The sequence below is a fragment of the Acomys minous genome, assembly GCF_964271855.1.
Source record: "Acomys minous genome assembly, chromosome: 1".
Lineage (NCBI taxonomy): Eukaryota > Metazoa > Chordata > Mammalia > Rodentia > Muridae > Acomys > Acomys minous.
In genome coordinates this window covers 73,771,351-73,793,095 of record NC_140483.1, presented here as the reverse complement: position 1 = coordinate 73,793,095, position 21,745 = coordinate 73,771,351, and the positions used below count along the sequence as shown (strand labels likewise).

General features: G+C 35.6%; 1 protein-coding gene across 1 annotated transcript in view; it reads right to left on the bottom strand.

Annotated features, from left to right (window-relative positions):
- Nucleotides 1–21,745, bottom strand: part of CNTNAP5 (contactin associated protein family member 5) — an 893,510-nt gene that overhangs the window by 14,619 nt on the left and 857,146 nt on the right. Inside the window, exon 22 of the mRNA XM_084797079.1 lies at nt 2,590–2,808. Coding sequence (XP_084653205.1) covers nt 2,590–2,808 — 219 coding nt within the window. The remainder of the gene's footprint in view (nt 1–2,589; nt 2,809–21,745) is intronic.

Here is a 21,745-nt window from a genome sequence, read left to right as displayed (position 1 = left end):
TTTCTGGCTGTTGAGTTAGATCAATTAATATGTTTTGAAATTTGACTCCCAAGAAATACAAATGCCAACCATTGCTCATACCCTACAAGTTTTACTCTTCTTTTGACTGATCCTTTCATTTCCTTATCAGAGTGAATCCATTAAACCTAGTCTCAATCACTCACTTATTTTTGCTTTCATGACTTGCATTTTATTAATATCAATAAAATATAGTTTAAGACTAATATCAAGAGTATTTTTCTAATATTTTTTCTGCAAAGTTTTTGGTTTTAAGACTTATAACCAGATTAATGATTTAAGTGTCAAGTATATTTTTTATAGAGTAAGACGATGAACCAATTGCATGAGTTGCTTGTAGCTGGCTTATCACAAGGCACTTCTGAAGAGACTGTCCTTTCTTCTAGCGCTTGCTGAACATGTTCTGACAACACAAGCCTGGTTTTCCTTGCGGAATCTCTAATCCATTGTCTTTGTCTATATATTGGTTTATATGACACTAGTATATAATTTTGATTACTGTGATTTTCTAATATAATGTTTTTTTTGTTTTGTTTTGTTTTGTTTTAGTTTTTTCGAGACAGGGTTTCTCTGTGTACCCTTGGCTGTCCTGGACTCACTTTGTAGACTAGGCTTGCCTTGAACTCACAGCAATCCACCTGCCTCTGCCTCCTGAGTGCTGGGATTAAATGTGTGCACCACCACAGCCCGGTTTTTCTAATATAATGTTAAATAAGGGATGGTGATACCTACATTTGTCTCTAATTCCATGACCAGTTTGGTATTATTCATAAGACCTAATATGTGGAAGCAACGTTACTATCAGTGCATGAGTTAATAAAAAAAATTGTGCTTCTACACACATATATATATATATATATATACAAATGCACATACATGCACATAAAAACACACTAAAATATTACACAGCCAAAAAAGTTGATCTCTTATTCAAAAAGAATGTGAAAAAAAACAGTATTATATCAAGTACAGTAAATCAACCATAATAAAAGAGAAAAGAATGCTTTTACTAATATTCAGAATCTAGAAAACAAAGAGACAAGCAAAACCTAATAGAAGAATATAAGGATATTTGGAAATACCTAAAATTTTGGTAATTAAAGTATATGGTTAATCAATAAACAGACCTTGATAGAAAAAAAATAGAAGATATGAATGCTATAGTGAAGAACGCCACAAAATAAACGTGTTTTTATTATCAAAGGTTTTTATCAGACACACAAACACAAAGTATAAATAGGTAAAATGATTTATATGTAGAAAATACATTTATGTATGTTTATTTACGCACATATGTATTTATGTATATGTGTGAACGATGAATGTGTGAGACAGTTACATTATCACATGGGGCCAATAGTATGATCATAGATTTATTTCTTGTGTTTATTTTTTACATCATTTTTATGGTGCTTTTTGAGACTATACCTCTCATTAAATCTGGAGCTCACCAATTCAGAGTGGTTGATTGGCCAAGGAGCCCCATGTATCTCTTTTATTTGGCTCAGCTCTGGGTTATAAGTGCTTACTTGTACTTCTGGCATTTTACATAGGTACTAAAAATTGTAACTTGGTTCTCATGATTAAACAACAAGTATATAGCCATTGAGCTCTCTTCCTAGATCTTTCCAACTAATTTAATGTAAACAATCATTGTATAATACATACCAAGTATCACACTTAATCCTTTACATGTCTATAATTTTGTTAATTTTTCCTCCAAAAATCTAGTTCATAATAGTGATGGTAGCCTTATATAATCCCCCATTGTGATGTTTTTGTGATGATTAAATACTTAAATCCTCATATAAGTTTCCACTTAAACAATAATGAAGGACAAAAGCACATACATATTATGCATAAGTGCACAATACATACTACCTGAACTATACACTATCTATAGCTGCTAAGCACCTGAAACAAGAATTCTATTTAAAATATCTGTAGTTAATTTTAATTGTTAACTTGCTAATTATTAATTTTAATCAGATAAATGTACAGTATCTAAATAATATTAAATTTCATACTTATAATTTATTATTAACTAAAGCAACTGCTTAGTCTAGTGTCCATGACCCTATATTATCTATTTCTATTCACCATTGTTTGTATAATGCTTAATGGTAATAGTCAATTTGACAGAATTTATAATCACCTAGGCAAGACTCTGGGAATGCTTTTTGGCATTATCTTGACTTCTTAACTGAGGTGAAAGTATTGCCCATTGGGTTTGGCATCACTCTCTGGATGGCATTCTGAACTGTATAAATGGAGAATGCTCCAAATACAGGCATGCATAACCATTTTCTTCTTCAGCTACTTCAAACTCCTTTCATTTATGATGGACTGGACACAACTGTGACTCAAATTAAACTCTTTCTTCCTTAATTTGCTTCAGTCAGAGTGTTCGGTAAATATAGATATGACCCATGAGAAGCCACTTACAATTCATAACCACCTATAATCATAAAAGGTAAAGTGCTGAGCACTGTTGTGAAACAATTTGGCTCTAAAGGACAGCAGATATGGTGCTTGTGATGGAAACGCAGGGAAGCATCCTATGGAAAGTACCTGATGAAGAATGCACAGTGGTCACAGCATTCACATCAGAGTCCACCAAGGAGGCACAGCTGGATTCAGTCAAGGCCCCTCTGACAGTCACAGGTGCAATGCTGGCATGGCGGAGAGCTGCCTTCAGTGGTGCTATGTGATTGTATTGGACTGAAGAAAGGCATCCAACAAAACCCAAAGTGTTTGCTCCAGCAACTTCTGCATCCAACCCAAGAGTCTCTGCAATGAATAAAAAGAACCACATGTCTTAGATTTTCAAAATAATCTGTGTGTTGTCCTTGAGAATTTACTAAAATGGCTGAAGCTTTCTTGTTATTCTTTGAATAAAGAAATTATTTACATACCTGTCTTCCTCTTCGTCTCAACAACAGATTTACTGCAGGTGTCAAGACACCATTCATCCATATCTCATATAAAAGGTCTGTCACTACCTTTGCTTTAGAACAAAATGTTTCAAGCATCAAATTTTTTATTCGTGTATTTTATGAACTGTAGAAAGAGTAATGTACCTCTATCATACTCTGATCAAGCCCTATCTCTTTGAAAGTATTGCGTCTCTATCCCCATCACCCCTTATCTTTGGATGTAGGTGATTAACAAAGTAAATCACAATGCTCATTAAAACATTTCATTCACAACTTTAAGAAGAGAAAAATAATAAGGAAACAATGGGATTAGAAACGAAAGCTATTCTCACAGAGATATATCATGCTTCTTGTCTCAAGAAAGCTGAATAGCCTGAGTAAGTAAACATTTACACCTACATAACTTATCTTCACAGTTGTTGACTGGACACTACCTGATGTCCACAGTGTTGACTGGACACTACCTGATGAAATAGCTTTTGCCTATGAACATATTCAAATGTCTAGGGTATTTTTGAGCCTGTATAAGAGATAAAGATAGAATAATTTTGGAATCACAGCAAGATCAAATGTTTCATTTTTCTTAAAGACATCCAATTCCTTTTTTTTAAAAGGGGTCATTTGAGCAAATTGCTATGATGCAATTACATAAAACCATAATGCATAATGAACAGTATTTCTCTTAAGGTATAATACTTTCAAAATAACTAGGTAGCTAAAATGTTTATTTTATTATGATAAGCATTTTAGTTTTTGGAAGAGGTGAGGGAATTTTCTTCCCTACCAACATATATTATGATTACATTTTTGATTCATAAATGATCAAATGGTGCCTTCTTTTGACTCTAAGCTAACTTTATGCTTGCAGCATTAAAGAAAAGATGTAAGGACAGACAGTAAGGTGTTAATAGCTCTTAGTAATTTGTGACTTCCTATTTCTCCTCTAATTCTTAAAAAAAAAAGATTTATTTTTAGCATCCTTTCTCTTTTCCTCTGTCCTGTGTGTGTGTGTGTGTGTGTGTGTGTGTGTGTGTGTGTGTATGTGTGTATGTGTATGTGCTTGTGTGCTTCTGTATTTGAGAATAACACTTATTTATATGCTATAAGACAAAGAAGGTATCAGATTTCCTGAAACAATAGTTTCCTTTGTGGCTACTGGAAAAAAAATAATGGCTTCTGGTAGAGCAGTAAATGCTCTTAACCACAGAGCCATCTCTTCAGCCTCATTAATTTTTGTCCTCATCTGTCGTTTTCCCTCTAATATCCACATTAAAAGAACAGTTTGTCACTTGTACTTTTTACGTGCAAAATGAATAAGGACACATATAACTTCATGTGGCCAGTATATTACATTGCTGCAAGTTTAAATAATTTAAATTGCTTAAATTACAAACTAATTATTTTTAATGTCTGTGGATTGGAAGTTCAGCAGCATTCATGAGCTTCAAAATACGGAGTCAGAATGGCCATGGTATGAATCATTTGGGGAAATTGTGTTTCTTTCCTGTTTCTAGCTCTTATAGCCTTTACTTCATGTCCTAGACTTTTTTGTACATCTTCATGTTAATCGATGTCACTGGATTTTCCTGTGTGTCCCTTTAATACTAACTTTAATATATGATTCTCTTCTTTATCTCTTTATTTTACTCTTAAAATCCTTTTGATTACAATGATTTCATTGAAATAATAAAAAAGAATCTGGACTTAGGAGATTCTCATCCATTAAAGTTGTTGCCAAGTCAGGTATGTAGCCAATCACTGGTGGTAAAATAAAGTTGGATTTAGCCACTTATCGGCAATGAAAAAGGTCAGAATTATATCTCATAAATGAAAAATAAGCAAAAGTCAAGAGAAGGGAAGTATGAACTGAAATGACATTTTGGTATTGAACAAATTTCAAAGTAGTGGAAAGTGATGTTTCATTGAAGTATGCCTTCAGGTTCTAAGACAAGAGAGTTAATTCTTATTCTTAAAGTTCACTGAAAGGAAGCCTTCACTGATCCCAGGAGTTTATCACTACAGAAGTTGTCACAAATCAAATATCTTCATAAAAACATTCTCATTTAGAGAATTTGGGTGAAATGCTAGAAAGTACCATTCATTCTTTAATATATATTAAATTCCCTAGGATAGGGAAAATTGTGATAATGAAAAAACTAAATTCTCCTTTGGTTATCATGAAATACTTGAATCAGAAAGTTTGTGCTATATAAAGCTAAAGCATTTTTAAAAACTAAAAATAAGAAAAATGTTGAAATATATAATTAGGAAATTATGGAACACATGCCCATGGCTCACAGTTTCTGAAGCATTTCCCAGATGAAGCTCCTTGATTCTGAGGACATAAATAAGGCTCACAAATCTCAGAAAACAAAATTCTTCAAGCTTACTGGAAGTTACAGAGACTTACAAGTTCACAAGATAACAATTGCCACAGCAAAGAGACTCTCCAACCAGCCAAGCTCCCTGAAAGTTGTAGAGAGACTTCAGGCATGCATGTTTCATGACTCATCATTCTAGATGGGATGGAATATTCAGAATTTCAGATGTCTTTTAGTCTTCATGCTCCTATATCAGGTGAATAGAAGTTTGTTTATCTATCAAAGTCGCACAACTGATTAAGAAGATTTTCTTGGAATGAATGTAATTGAGCTAATGTATTTGTTCTTGTGTCTTCGGTTGCTTTTATAAACCAGAACAAATGGGAAAAGAAAGATAAATTGGCTTACGTTTTGAAGTTACAATCCATCTCTAAGGGAAATCAGGGTAAGAATTCACATCAGGAACCATAAAGGGAGAATGTCTAATTGGTTCACAATTTTTCTTGCTTTCTAGCTTATTCTCAGCTGACTTTCTGATGGAGCTCAGGAATGGTGTCATCCAGAATGGGATGGCCCTCCTCCACCAATTATCAGTCAAGAAATTTTCTTATAATTATGAATACATCCTAATGTGATCTTGGTAATTTTCCAAGTGAGACTTTCTCATCTGTCTCTGGACTCTTTACTTGACTTCTGAAGCTAACTATAGCAGTGGTTATAATGTGGAATAAAATGTTAGAAGTTTAAAGAATGAAGCAAAGCATGTACAAGGCAGAAAGTAAGAGCATAAAAAGAAGAATCAGAAAAGCAAAAGTTATTTAGGAGATATATTAGGAGACACATGGAAATGAGATTCCCCATCTTCCAAGGCATATTTCATCATCCATTTATTGCACTGATTTCACTTTACCATAATGTCTGTCTTCTTCTTGATTGTAGGTAGTTGCCCTTCTCAGTTCTCTACCTTTGTCAACTAGAACTCAATTATCAATATGAAGAGTGTTTCCTTAACTCTAGTAAAAAGAAATAATGGGGAAAAAGAAACACTTCCTAATATCAAGAGAAATGCAGCCTCATGTAGATATTGGTATATTTAAAAAGTGTTCAATCCAGCTGATTAAAATATAGATTTTATTTTTATATTCATACTAATGAAATGTTGCCTAGGACTTTATATGAGGAGTCAAGTTTTGTTCTTACTACAACTTCAATGGTTTCGTTAGAAATCTGTCAAGACTGCACATATAACATTTCTCTCCAATATCTTGAGCCTTCTAAACTCTAAACTTAAATGAACACTGTATTCAGATTTTGGTGGTCATGTAAGTCTTGTTGACACTACAAGCTTTGTTTATAATAACTCAAAACACTTCATAAGTAAAGAGAAATGCACTGAGTCTGTAGATGCTTCCAAGGATCCCTCCACAGTTGGCATGGCAGATGCCTTCCTCAGTGTGGTAGGTTGAAAATCTTTTTTCAGCAATCCACAGAGCTTCTTACTAATGGGGGAAATCTGAGTTTTCTACACTTAACTCATGATTACTTTTTATAACATTAAACTTTGTTCCTTTCCCCCAGTACCTACACACACATGCACACACACACACACACACACACACACACACACACACACACACACACGTGTATGCAATTATACATACATGTGTATGCATGTCTATGAATATTGGTTCATCTCTTATGTCATGTTATAGTTGATAATTTCTATGAAGAAATTATGGCAAATTTTTGTACAACTAAAGAGGAGGTTAGTTCTTTAAAATACAAACCTGTGATTAGAGAAATTGCTAAATAAACATTTTTGGGTACCAAAGGAGTCAATATTCCATAGGGCCTAAATATAGTAAGTATTTTATAACTATTATTTGGTTAAAAAGTCTAGTGCTATTAAATGTATAAATAGTTATATCAATAGAAAAATGATATTTAAGTAGATGAGTAGATAATACATTAGATAGATGGTAGATGGGCAGATAGATGTCATGTGATATAAGAGGCAAACAGGAAAAAAAAAAGCAAGCTAATATAGGTACAAAATGTACCATAAAGTCTCAATACAGGATTGCCTAACCATGTGTCTAATAAGAACAGGAAGAAATAAAAAAAAAAGAACAGCAACAGACATGCTAAAGACCAAATGCCTAACCCCACAAAATGAACTATTACGAATATCTCCTGAAACCAGGAGAAATGCATTTTTCCAAGGAAGAGCACATCAACTGGTTAGTTCTGAAAACATATACAAATAGCATTTCACAGACAGAGTAAAGTATATTTATTGATCTAGGAATAAATATGTCTACACATATGTGTATATAACAACAATTGATAAAAAATAAGGCCATTAATTTGAAAGCCAGCAAGGAGAGTATATCGGAGTGCTTGGAGGGTAGAAAAGGAAGGGAAAAATTATGTAATTACAATTACAAAAATATTTAAAAGTCTACCTATGAGAACCAATTTCTTCAACTTAACAATTCACTGAACGATTGAACACATGTTAACGGGTTGCCTGGCAACAAACATCATGCAATAGCACCTCTGTTAGTAGAAGAGAGTGAATGCTGTGTTGCAAAGACATTAGCATCATGACTAAATTTTGAAATTCTAGATATGATACTCTCAGGACATATTCTGCATTAAGTATATTTTACACAGAGAAATTAGTTTTGAGGGTTTATGCTAATATTTAAAAGTAACTAGAGAATTCATTCCTTTGATTACATAAACAAAAGGATTTCTTCTTCCCAAGGCATATTTTATTGATTTAATGTGGAGTTAGAGCTGAATGAGGGCTATGAACTTATTTATTTCTATTTCTTATTTTTTTAAGTAAATGAGAAAAACTAGGGCATTTCATGTCCAAGTAGCAACTCTTTGAACAGAGTGTGAATTAGATACAGAAATTTAGTAACTTCCCTGAAGGCTGATGTCACATTAGAGTGTGAAGAAGCCACTAAAGTGAAAAGTAATACTAGTCACCTTCAGTGATTTGATTCTTTTTCTATCTTAGAGTTGGCATCTTGTATATTTTATATGTTAGAGTATTTTATAGCTCAAGTAACAAAGCTTAATGTACATGACATAAATAAATAAGATTAATTCTCTTATATAACAATATGCCTACAGCCGTGGTCAGTCAGCTTTGGACACATAATATCAGATTGACCCCTATGAGGCTACCTTACACTCAGGCTGGACTGAAATGACTGTTTAGTCCCAGGCATCACATAAAGAAAATATAGAAAAAAAAATAACGAAGGGCTAAGGAAAAGATAAAACCAGGAAAGGGCTTACCACTCAGGTGTGTATATGTAGCATCATCTTAAAAGGAGAGTACTGTAAAATAAACCTGTCAGCACTTGAGAAGTGGAGACTGACTGGTCACCGAGGCTCACTCATGAGAAAGACTATGCAATTAATGAGCTCCAGTGAGAAATACTGTCTCAAAAAAATAAAACAAAGATTGACAAAGATAGCTAGCATTGACGTTTTACCTCTACATGTAGATATACTCATATGTTTTTACACGAACACACAAAAGCACACACAAAGAAGAAGAGTCAGCCTCACCCCATGTGTCTATGCAAAGTCAGATCAGAACTTATGCACAGGGACTACACAGACTTCTTACATCTAAACTATGCCAGCTTTGTTTCTAGTATAATGATTGCATTGCAAATGGAAATTTCCTTACATTAGGAATTTTTAAACATTCCAGACATGATATCATTTCTGACTGCTTAAATGCAATGTAAATTTTACATATCTACATAGATTTTTCAAATATCAGTACTGTTTATTTTGTATAAATATAATGGAGACCATAGAAAGCAAGAAGTTGCAGCACATGTCCCATGAACTATCCAGTAATTCTAGAGGAAAGAGCATCTGAAAAAGATAATCCTGTATGTCTAAGATTGTGCATGACAAAGTTGACAATCATTGTGAGGATGGAGATGACTTATGACCATGCTGATTCCCAAGTCAACATGCTCCTACTCCAGTTGTCCATGGGTCACCATGTGAAAACTACAGCGGAAATCAACTAGAAGCTTCTCTCAACATCTACAGATATTGTGAGCTTTGTAGTGCACTTAAATTCAAGTAAAATAAGAATTATTATTGATATTTAGCTAGAAATGATAGGATTTGTGTTGATTAATATTGATTATGAACTAGGCTCCATGTAGAGTCACTTAGGAAACAAACCTTGATAATTTCTGTGAGGGAGTTCATAGTCTTCATTTTTGGGTTGGGCAGCACCATCCTATGGGCTGTGTCTTAGACTGATCCATCACATCTGCAGTCTGGAAGCAGAGAAAGATGAATGCTGGTACTCAGAAGATTTTCTCCTTTTGATTCAGTGCAGGAATGCAGCATTTAAGGTGAGGCTGTGCTCCTCAGTTATCCTGCCTAGAATCTTCCTCACAGACATTACCCAGAGCTTTGTCTCTAAGATAACTCTAGAGTGTGACAAGTTGACAGTCAACATAAGAAAACTATCACAGAAACTATTAACTGCTGTGCCCCAAATAAATGAATATGAGACTTAGAGGTAATGTCCAACATCTCTGCATATCTGGTGGAGGCTGAGCCCAGACAAGATCTTTTTGTGGCAAGCACAGTAACTCAGTGTGTTTAGTTGAAGGAATATGTTCTTTGACTCAAACTAAATTCTACTCTGTTTTTTTCCTTAGAATTTAATAAACAATTTCTCCCTGACCTCATTAACCTCCCATAAAGTGTGACCTCAGAGAGATAATCTCTTTTCCTCCTGAGGAATGCCAAGTTTAACTGACCAGAAAACTAATGAACTAATAATGCTCAATGAACGCTGACTCTGCTTTACTTCAGAATATGTGTGTGTGTGTGTGTGTGTGTGTGTGTGTGTGTGTGTGTGTGTGTGTGTGTGTGTATGTGTGTGTGTATGCTCCTGTGCATGGAGGCCAGGTGTCAACATGCAATGTCTTCCTTGGTCACTCTCCATTTATTTTTTTTTTAAGACAGACATAATCATTGAACCTGGAACTCACCAATTTGGTTCTCTTTCTTTGTTTGTATTGTTTGGATATATAATTAGTTGAAGACTCATTTATTTATTTATTGATGTTTACTTATTGAATGCTTTTTACAGTATTTTTTTTATTTATAAGGTGATATTAAGATGTCCAGCCATTACCCTATTTCAGTCAAAGTTATAGAGATCCTCCTATATTTTCATCTTCTCCCAGTACTGGAGAAAAGGACAGACATCTATCTTTTTTTAATATGGGTGCTGGTCATCTGAGCTCAAGTACTCATTCTAATATGGTAATCACTTTTTCAACAGAGCCATTTCCCTAGATTTTATATATATATATATATATGATTCTTTGAACATGTCCTGATAAGATGAAGTGTATTGGGTGATTTTAGTATAAGGTGTTTATAACTAGTGTGATTAGAATTGCTAATTGAGGATGACAGAAGCACAGAGGCTTCTCTCTGGTATCTGAACTGAGGTTGAGCAACTAGAAGAGGCACACTGCAGCACACATTAACAGTTGGGATTGCCATCCCAGATGCTGCAGTGGCACAGCTCCTCCCGTTCTTCAGTCTAGAGAGTTGACATCATCTGCAGCTACTGATGTCTCCTGGGTCTCTAGCTTCTCGCTGCACTGCATGTCTCCTGTTTTGTCTGTAGATAAACTTTAGTCACAGCAAGGGACCTCCACATTTTGATGTCCATGAAAAGAGCAAGCCAGTGTGAAAACTGACTTTGTAATGGGACCAGAACCTCTGATGTTTGGCCCCTGTTTTAAATTCACCACTTGCCAGTCATTCTTTATTATATACATTAACTTAATGTAAAATTTGGCAATTCGACCAGGAACCTATGCAGCATGGCCCAAGGCCTCAAATTACAATTGCATGTCATTTTTATCACATACTTTTAACTTAGAGCAGAAATTGCCTAAAATATGAACACTGCCTTTCCTATTTTTCCATCTGATTCCATACATCACATGAATAACAAATTACCCTTTTTTATTATATTTGATGTAATGTGTGCATCAATAAAAACAGTCAAAATAGCCTAAACACAAAGTTGCTTTTAACACAGGTTATTAAGAACTCTAACACTATGCAGTCCAGACTTTTTGACTGTAGGTATTACCAAAAGATGAGACATTTTTCCTAGATTTTTTGCTCTGTTCTCCACAGACTATAGCAATTATTTGCCTCTGTACAAAATTATGTTAGAGGCATCAGACAGCTCCTCTCTTCCAGGCATAAAGAGAATCACAAAAATTTGTATACTTGATAAGCCAGACCTTCTGGAAAGTACAGAAACTTCTGTTTATAATCAGGTCATCATTCAAAGCAAGGCCATAAGGCCATTCTGAGTTCAGTGGAAGCTAGGGAGTATGCAACCTTTAAAATCTAGAAACACTGTTCCCTTAAAAATAATATGAAAAAAAATTCAAACTGAGAAATGTCACAGTGTTCTAATAAGGAAGGGAAATTAACACCTGGCAGTTTAATAAACACTCCCTGAAAATATTACATTTTTTTCTTTCAATTAAACATTTATATAACACATCTTTCAGATATAGGGTTTCATAAATAATCAATCAGAATTCTTGGCTTGAATAAGCAGTTTTCCTATTTATTAACATTGTTTCATTAGATATCACTATTTTTAGACTCTTAAAAGGTATAAAATAAATACTAAAGATGTTCCTTGCACATGGCTGACTAAAGACAACAGGAGAGTGGTTGAGAAAATAATGCAGTGTGTAAAATATGTCCATACAAGTATGAGGAACCTAATTTATTCCCAAGAACCTGAAGAAAGTGGTGGTGGTGGAGAATTCGAAGAGGATGGTGCCCCATGTGTTCTGTGTCTAGGGAGCAGAAGATCAGAACCTGTGAAATGGACTAAAGTAAGGAGTTGGGAAAGATAAAAAAGAGCCTCCTCATCATAGCCAACATCCCTCAGGTTTGGGAATCACAAGCTTCAAGAATGCTGCAGTCCTCTGAGTACTCAAGCAGAGATCAGGCCCCATGGGAAGTAGTGGATGGCCCAGTGAAACTAAGTTTGGAGAGCCAAGACAGGCAAGAGCCACAGCCCACATTAGCTGATATCCTTGTAAGGCCTCTGGGACACCCAAGCTGTTTATAGCTTGGCTCTCTCTCTCTCTCTGTCAGTCTGCAGCTTATTTACCTGGCTCTGGGATATGGAGAACTAACAAGCAAGGGTGAGTCGGCATGGGCCACAACCCATAGTAGGGTTGTGGGACACCAGAGCGCTTAGGACTTGGAACTCTTTCTGCTCACAGCTTACTGTAATGATCTATCTGGGTCAGAAAAAGTGAACCAGCAGAGGTGAGTTCATTTTTGGCCAAAAAACACATTATCCACATATCAAGGAGGCCTGAGCAGTACCCAAGCATCATTTGGCTTGAATCTCTCTCAGCAAGCTCCTCTCCTGCCCGATCCAACTGGGACACAGACAGGTAACCAAGTAGAGCTGAGGTGGGTGCAGGCTCCAACACCCATTTCCGACCATCCTGAGAAAGCTTCTGTGGAGCTCTAGTAAATAGCCTTCAGCTTGGAGCACTCTCTCATGGTTCCTTACCTGACTGGCCCATGTGAAACACACACAGACAGGCAGCACACTGGAGGAACCTCCAGGCAATCTAACACTAGAGACAAGAGAGGCTAGAGGCCAGGAAAGAAGATAAGCAACAAAATTTAGGGCCATATGACACCACTGGAAACCAGTGATCCTACCACTGCATGCCCTGAAGATATGAAAACCAACAAAGAACAAGGAGAAGATTTAACATCTGAGGTGATGAAAATGATAGAAGCATGGAACGAGGAAAATAAATCTTTGAAAGAAATGTAGTAAAATACAACGAGCAGATGAAGGATTAGAATAAATCCTATAAAGAATTATAGGAAAATTCAGTCAAGAAAAAAATGAAAGATGTGAATAATATTATTCAATGTCTAAAAAGGGCAGTCTTGGATTTGGAAAAACTAGGGAAGAGATGAAGAAATGCATACACAAGCAACAGCAACAGAATACAAGGGATGGAAGAGCAAATCACAAGTGTAAAAGATACAGTTGAAATTACAAATACATCAGTCAAAGAAAACATTAATAGGAAAATTTTCTGGCACAAAACATCCATGAAATCTTGGACATTGTAAAAAGAGCAAACCTAAGAATAATAAGAATAGAAGAAGGAGAAGACCCCAAACTCCAAGGCCTAGAAAACATTTTCAATATAATAATAGAAGAAAATGTCTGCAATCTAAAGAAAAAAATGCGCAATCACATAAAAGAAGCCTACAGAAGTCGAAAAAGATTTGATCAGAAAAGACAATCCTCCCACCACATAATAATAAAAACAGAAAATGTTCAAAACAAGGAAAGAATTTTAAAAGGTACAAGAGAAAAAGGACAAGTCACATATAAAGGCAAACCTATAAGAATTACACTGGACTTTTCAACAGAAACTATGAAAGTCAGAAGGGCCTGGATACTTGTCATGCAGGCACTAAGAGATGCCAACCAAGACTACTCAGCAAAATGTTTATCACCAGAGATGAAGAAAACAAGATAACACACACACATACACACACACACATACGCACACACACACACACTACACCATGACCAACATTAAAAAAAAACAAACAGAAATTAACAACGACTGGTCATTAATATCTCTCAACATAAATGGCTTCAATTCTCCAATAAAAAGATACAGCATAACAGAATGGATGGAAAAACAGGATAAATCATTATGCTGCATACAATAAACACATTTCAGTATAAAGATAGACTAAAGTAAAAAGTATAAAGATAGAGTAAAGGACTAAAAAAAAAATGTATTCCAAGTAGACAGACCAAAGAAGCAAGCTGGGGTAGCCACTGTAATACTAAAATAGATATTCAACAAAATCTAAGCAAACAAGATAAGGAAAGAAACTTCATATTCATCAAAGAAAAAATATACCAAGGGAACATCTCAATCCTGAACATCTATGCCCCAAGTACATGACTATCCACAATCATCAAAGAAATTATACTAAAGCTTAAATTACACATTGAACCCACACACTAATAGTGGGAGACTGCAAGACCCCTCCCATCTATCGAGATCCATCATCAGGATGGAAACTAATGAAGAAATAATTAAACTAATACATGTCATGAATCAATGGTCCTAACATATCTACAGAAAATTTTACCAAACTCAAGAGAATAAACTTTCCTCTTTGCACCTTATGGAACCATCTACAAAACTGACCATATAGTTGGCCATAAGAGGAACCTCAACAGATAAAAGAAGAACAAAACAACCCCTTTTTCTTATCAGGCCACCATGGATTAAAACTGAAATTCAACAACAGAAACAACAGAAAGCCTAAAAATTCATGGAAACTACACAACTCCCTACTCAATGATCTCTGGTTCAGGGATGAAATTAAAAAAAAATAATAAATTAAAGACTTCATAGAATTCAAGGGAAATGGAGACCCAACATTTCAAAACTTATAAGACACAATGAAAGTAATGCTAAGAAGAAAGATCACAGTACTAAGCACCTTCATAAAGAAGCTGGAGAGATCCCATGCCGTCAACTTAACAACATATCTGAAAGCTCTAGAAAAAAAATCAGACACACCCAAGAGGAGTACAATGCTGGAAATCATCAACCTCAGGGCTAAACTAATAAATTAGAAACAAAGAGAACAATTCAAAGAATCAATAAAACCAAGAGCTGGTTCTTTGAGAAAATCAGTAAAATAGACAAACCCTTAGCCAAAATACATAAAAGACTGAAGGAGATTAGTCAAATAAACAAATTCAGGAAGGAAAAAGAAGACATAACAACAGACACCAAGAAAATCTGTAAAACTTACTTCAAAAGCCTATATGCCACAAAATCTGAAAATCTAAATGGTATGGACAATTTCTGTGATAGTATCAATTACTAAAATTTAATGAAGATCAGGTAAACAAATTAAATATTCCTCTGTATACTAAGGAAATAGAAACAGCACTCAAAAGTCTCCCAACCAAAAAACTGGATTGATTCAGTGCAGAATTCTACCAGACATTCAAACAAGAGCAAATACCAATTCTCTTCAAACTACTCCTCAAAATAGAAACAGAAGGAATATTACAAAACACATTCTATGATGCCATAGTCACCTTGATACCTAAATCACAGAAACAACCAAAAGAGAAAAAGAACCTCAGAACAATTTCCCTTATGAAAATTGATGGAAAAATAATAAAATACTTGTAAACTGAATACAAAAACACATAAAAAATATCATTCCCTATGACTAAGTAAGCTTCATTCCAGGAATGTAGGAATAGTTCAATATATGGAAATCCATCCATGTAGTCTATCATATAAAAAAATTGAAAGAAAAAAACCTACATGATCATCATGTTCAATGGCAAAAAAGCATTTGACAAAATCCAACACCCATTCATGACAAAAATTTTGGAGAGATATTGTACTTGAAGTCCTACTTAGAGCAATAAGACAACTAGAGATAAAAGGAATACAAACTGGAAAGAGAGAAGTCAAAATATCACTATTTGCAGATGATATGATAGTATACAAAAGTGACCTCAAAATTTTTACCAAGGAACACCTTAAGCAAAGTGTCTGGGTACAAAATCAATATTTAAAAAATCAGCAATCATTCTATGTAGAAACGACAAACAGACTGAGAAAGAAATTAAGGAAACACAGAAGCCTCCACAGAAGCCACAAATAATTTATAGAATCTTGGTGTAACTCTAACAAAGAAAATGAAAGAACTCTATGAAAAATCTACAGGTCTCTGAAGAAAGCAATTAAAGTAAATATCAAAAGGTGGAAAGATCTCCCATGCTTATAGATTGTTATGATTAACATAGTAAAAATAGCCATCTTATGAAAAGCAATCTGCAGATTCAATGCAATTTCCAACAAAATTCTTTGCTGACTTTGAAAGAACTCTTCTTTTGGCAGAACATAAAGACTAGCTAAGAAAATCATATACAACCTAAATACCTATATATCGACTTAAAAACAACTTAACCCCTAGACAACTAAAACTAAATTATTGGGTTTTCAAGACCATCAGACACAGAGAAGAGATATGACAGATATTCCTTCACCTTCAGAGTTGTAAACTCACTAAGACAGAAAATATGTTTTCTCCAAGGTTGCCAAGTACAAGGAGACAAAACACTATGAATGTTACATTTATGTATTACTTAAATTTTTCATGGTCCTTCTTGCTGTATATGGCTTGTTGTATATATGTATAATAATATAAATGTATATGTAAAAGTAAAAATTTAAAAATTAATTTTAAACAGACAAACACGCATGGAAAATCATGTATAATAAAAGATCTTCTGGAGGAATCTCCACCCCTGATATCCAGCCATACTATTAAGAAACAGTAATAAAAACTACATGGTAGTGGCATAGAAATATACTGGCTAATCAATGGAATTTAATCAAAAATCCAGAAATAAACCCATACACATATGGACACTTGATTTTTGACAAGGAAACCAAATCTATACAATGGAAAAATCATTACATCTTCAACAAATGGTGCTGGTCTAACTGGATGTATAATTGTAGAAAAATTCAAATAGAGCCATATATATCACCCTGCACAGAAATAAAATCCAAGTGGATTAAAGATCTCAACATAAAACCAGACACACTAAATCTACTAGAAGAAAAAGTGGGGAAAAGCCTTGAGCTCATTGGCACATGAGACAACTTCCTGAACAGAACACCAGTAGTTTAGACTCTAAAATCAACAATTAATAAATGGGATGTAATGAAGCTAAAAAACTTCTGTAAGGTAAAGGACACTGTCAAGAGAACAAAATGACAGCCTGCAGATTGGGAAAAGATCTTCACCAGCTCTACATCTGACAAAGGGCTAATATCTAAACTATTTAAAGAACTCAAGAAATAAATACCACCAAACAAATAACTCCAATCAAAATTTTTAGTATGGAACTAAACAGAGAATTCTCAGCAAAGGACTATCAAATGGCTGAGAAACAGTTAAAGAAATGCTCAGTGTCCCTATTCATTAGGGAACTGCAAACTGAAACAACTCTGAGATTTCATCTTACACTTATCAGAGTGGCTAAGATAAAAAGCCAAAGTAAGAGCACATGCTGTCAAGGATGTGGAGAAAAGAGAACACTCCTCCATTGCTGGTAGAAGTGCAAACTTGTACAACCACTTTGAAAATAAACCTGGTGACTTCTCAGAAGATTGGGATTAGTGCTACTTAAAGACCCAGCTATACTATTCCTGGACCAATACTGGAAAGATGCTCCACCACAAACCAAGGATATTTGTAAGACCAGAGTCTGGAAACAACCAAGATGTGCCTCAACTGAATAATGGATAAATAAACTGTCATATATTTATACAATGGAATAGTACTTTGTTATTAAAAACAAGGAAAGCTTGACATTTTCGGCAAATCTATGGAACTAGAAAAGATCATCCTGAGTGAGGTATACCAGATTCAGAAATAAATGCATGGTATATATTCACTTATAAGCAGATATTAGCCAAATAATACAGGGCATCCACAGTATAACACAAAGACCTAAAGAAATTAAATAACAAATTAGACCCTATGGAGAATGCTTAATGCTCATCAAGAAGGATAAATAGAATATCCAAAAGCACCTGAAGAGAAGGAACAGGAAATGAGCTTACCATATATGTCCTCTTAAAGATACCACCCAGCATGAGATCCAAGCAGCCAAATTCCAGGGTGGAGAACAGGGAGTCTTATTGAAGAGGTGGGGAAGTGCAGCACCTGCAGGGTCAGGAGCTCTACAAGGCAACCAGTGGTTCTGAAAAATTCTGGCAGAGTAGGGTGTGCTGCAGAGACTGACACACCACCCAAGGACCATGCATGGTCTTGACCTAGATCTGTTCAAAGGTAGAAGATAGGCAGTAGAGTCTCACTATGGTCCCATTATATAGTAAACAGTGACTACTTCTGACATGGACTATAGCCCCCACACTCTGATCATTCCTCCATGGTAGGGAAACCTTGGCAGTCTACAGAGGAAGAGGATGCAGCAAATCCAGATAAGATTTGACTGGCTGAGGCCAGATGTTAGGGATGTGAGCTCCCCTTTCTGAGGACTAGAAGAGGGAAGGAGGATGGGATTCGGAGGTGATACGTGAGGGGGCTACAATTGGGATATAAAATGAACAAATTTTAAAAAACTTAAATTAAAAATTTGTGGTGGAGATATTACTGCTCAGTTGTGGAAACAGCAGTAGAGTGGATGATACAGGGAATGTTGGAGCTCACCTGTCTTACCTCTATATCATCTCATGAATGCCAGGCCCCACTGAGATACCTTGTCAAAATCAAAGTGCACAGCTCCTGAGAAAAGACATCAAGGTGGACCTCTGGCTTCTTCAAATTCATGTGCACATGTACATGGGCATCTATACACACAGAGAGACATAAACTTGTGCACACATATACATTTACACATAAGAAATCAAATAAAAGAGCAGTGGCTTTTCATGTTTTCTCCACAAACAGGGTCTAATTCTCTTCAACTCTGTATCTGCAATGACTTATGGAAGTGATGCTACTAGCTCCAAGTCCCACCTTTTCCTTGACAGAGAAACCATGTGGAGATACTCTATCAGCCTCCCATGTGTCTGATTTAATCAACATAAATGGGAGTGAATCACTTAGACTCTGAAGAGTGAGCTTCCATTCTTCCAATATCCCCATGATTTAGATATCAGAAGAGCTGAAAACCCAGTTCAGTCCAACAAAAGCAGTTCATCCTCCTAACCTTATGCTTTTAAACAATGAGGTATTTTAATGCCTAGTAACAGATTCCTGGAACTGTGTGTTATCTATCTGTTGAGTGTACATGGCATGACTGAAGGCCAGCTTGTATATCTCACTGCCAGGCACATGGAACTCTCATAGTGTTTAGACATCACAGTCTCACACTGAATAGCCTAACTGAGGAAGAAGACCACATCCAATGCAGCAATCAGCGAGACAAAACTGCATATTCATATTCTAGTTTCATTCAGCTTTTTCATGACTGTTCTTCTATATGTGTAGTCATTTAATGTCTGTCTATAATTGTACACACTATAGAATTAGGCTTATGCCTCATGTGCTTTTTTTTTTGAAAACTGAATAATAGAGTACAGATGATCTTTGGGGGGCAGACAATCTGAGTTTGCTTGCCAACTCAGCCAAGTAATGAAGAGAATAGTGACTGTTCCGATGACTGAAGACGATAGCAGGGACAAAGATACAAGATTCATTTATTAGGGCTAATAAGCTGGTTCAATGGATGAAGCTCTTGTCCTAAAGCTTGGGAACTGGAAAGATTCTGATCTCTAAACCTACAGGTAAGCAAAGCAGGCACAGGTGTGGCCTGTAATCCCAGAGATATGCAACCCTGGGGGTAAGCTAGTTAACTAGACTTGATAATTAGTGAACTTTGGATTAAATAAAGAGACCCAACTCAGTGAATAGAAGTTGACAGCATTTGAGGAAAATACTCACAGTATTGAATCCTGAAAAATACTCCAATCTAGTGAACATCAGAATGGCATCTGTGGAATTTTGGAAGTGAAATGTACCCCATAGGTTCATATATGTGATCACTCCATCCACAGATGACACTACTATTTGTGATGGTCATGTAACCTTAGAAGGTGGAGCTTCAGGACAGAAGTACTTCACTAGGAGCAAGGTTTAAATGCAATAAACAAATGCCTCCATTCCCTCTTTTCCTTTTGCTTCTGGAGTGCAGATTCAAAGCAACTGGTCAGCTTCCTGCTGCAGATGCCATGCTTTCCCTGGCTATTCACACAATAAATGACAGACTCTTATCATTATGAAAACATAACACAATGTGAACCAGGTCTTTCACAAGTTACTTTTTGTTGTTGTATTTTACCACAGGAACTGAAAAGAAACATATGCAGTTTAAAGATCAGTGAAATGAATGTAGGCTTCTCAGTATAGCACTGCCTCTTCAGTGTGCTAATGATAAGACTTAAATAGTAAAATATGCATAAAATATATGCAGAACATAAAGACTTTTTTATTGTGTGGTGGTAATAATCAGAGTGTGCATAAGAATGAGAGCAAAAAGGCCATAGTCTCCCATGGAAGAAGCAGATAATAAATACATGAATGTAATGCTGTGCAAATTTAAAGTTTGATGTGTGAGATGGGGAGTCAGGTGTCAGTTCTCAGCAGCTATGGACTAACATGAAAATCACCACTGTGATGTTTTTATCTCATTGTCAACTTGATAGGATAGCAGGAGACAAGACTTGAGGGAATTTCTAGGTTGGGTTAATTGAGGAGGATGACACATCACTACTGTGGGCAGCACCATTCTGTGGTCCAGGAACTTGTATTGAATAAAAAATGGAAAAAGGAGCTGAGTACAAGCATCCATTACTCACTTCCTAACTCCACATCCAGTGTGACAATCTGCTTCCTAAGCCTCATACCATAACTACTCTACCATGAAAGAATATACCAGCAAACTGTGGTATCTTCCTTCTTTAAGTCTCATAGGTTAGGTGTCTTGTCATCAGCAAAGATGTATATATATAAATAACTAACACAACCACTCTGCAGGTTCCAACTAAGGCTTTCTCTATAATAATCTGATAATCTTATTTCTTTCTGTAATCAGACAAGTGTAGGTCAGAAGAGCAGGACTAGAGAGCTTCAAAAGGGAAGGCAACACAGCAGCTTCATAATATTTTGTGGTGTGTGCCCTAAATCAGCACACTTGGATGAGAGCCTCCAAAGTTGTTCATGGAGTTAATTACTTAAGAAAGAATTCTAATCAGTTCATTACCTTGTCACCATTTACAATACTAGGTCAGATTCCCCAGGCAAAGGGCAAAAAAAGTCAATAACAACACTCCTGGGCAGGATGAGAAATGCCAACAAGCAAGACTAAAAGACAGCAGCATTTTGAGACCTTAAAGACAACTACTGTTTTGAAATGCTATGTGAATCCATATTTTATATGTCTGGAAACCAATGATCACACAATTCGAGTAAAGGTGTATCATCATCCCTGCCTCACACATTAGGAAAGTGAAGCACAGAGAGGTTGTACTAGTTAATTTTCTGTAGCCATGATTAAACTGTTTAAAGAAGAAAGGGTTAGTGTGACCTTACAGATAGAAGGTACAGGCTATCTAGGCAGGGAAGTTATGGACAGAGGAGTGTGAAACAGCTGGGCTTCTTGCCCTACAGTGAGTAAGCAGAGAGAGATATGAATGAGGGTGCTCAGCTCTCTTTCTTCTTTTTACTTAGTCCAAGGTCCTAGCTTAGAATGATGCTGCCCACATTCAGGGGAAATCT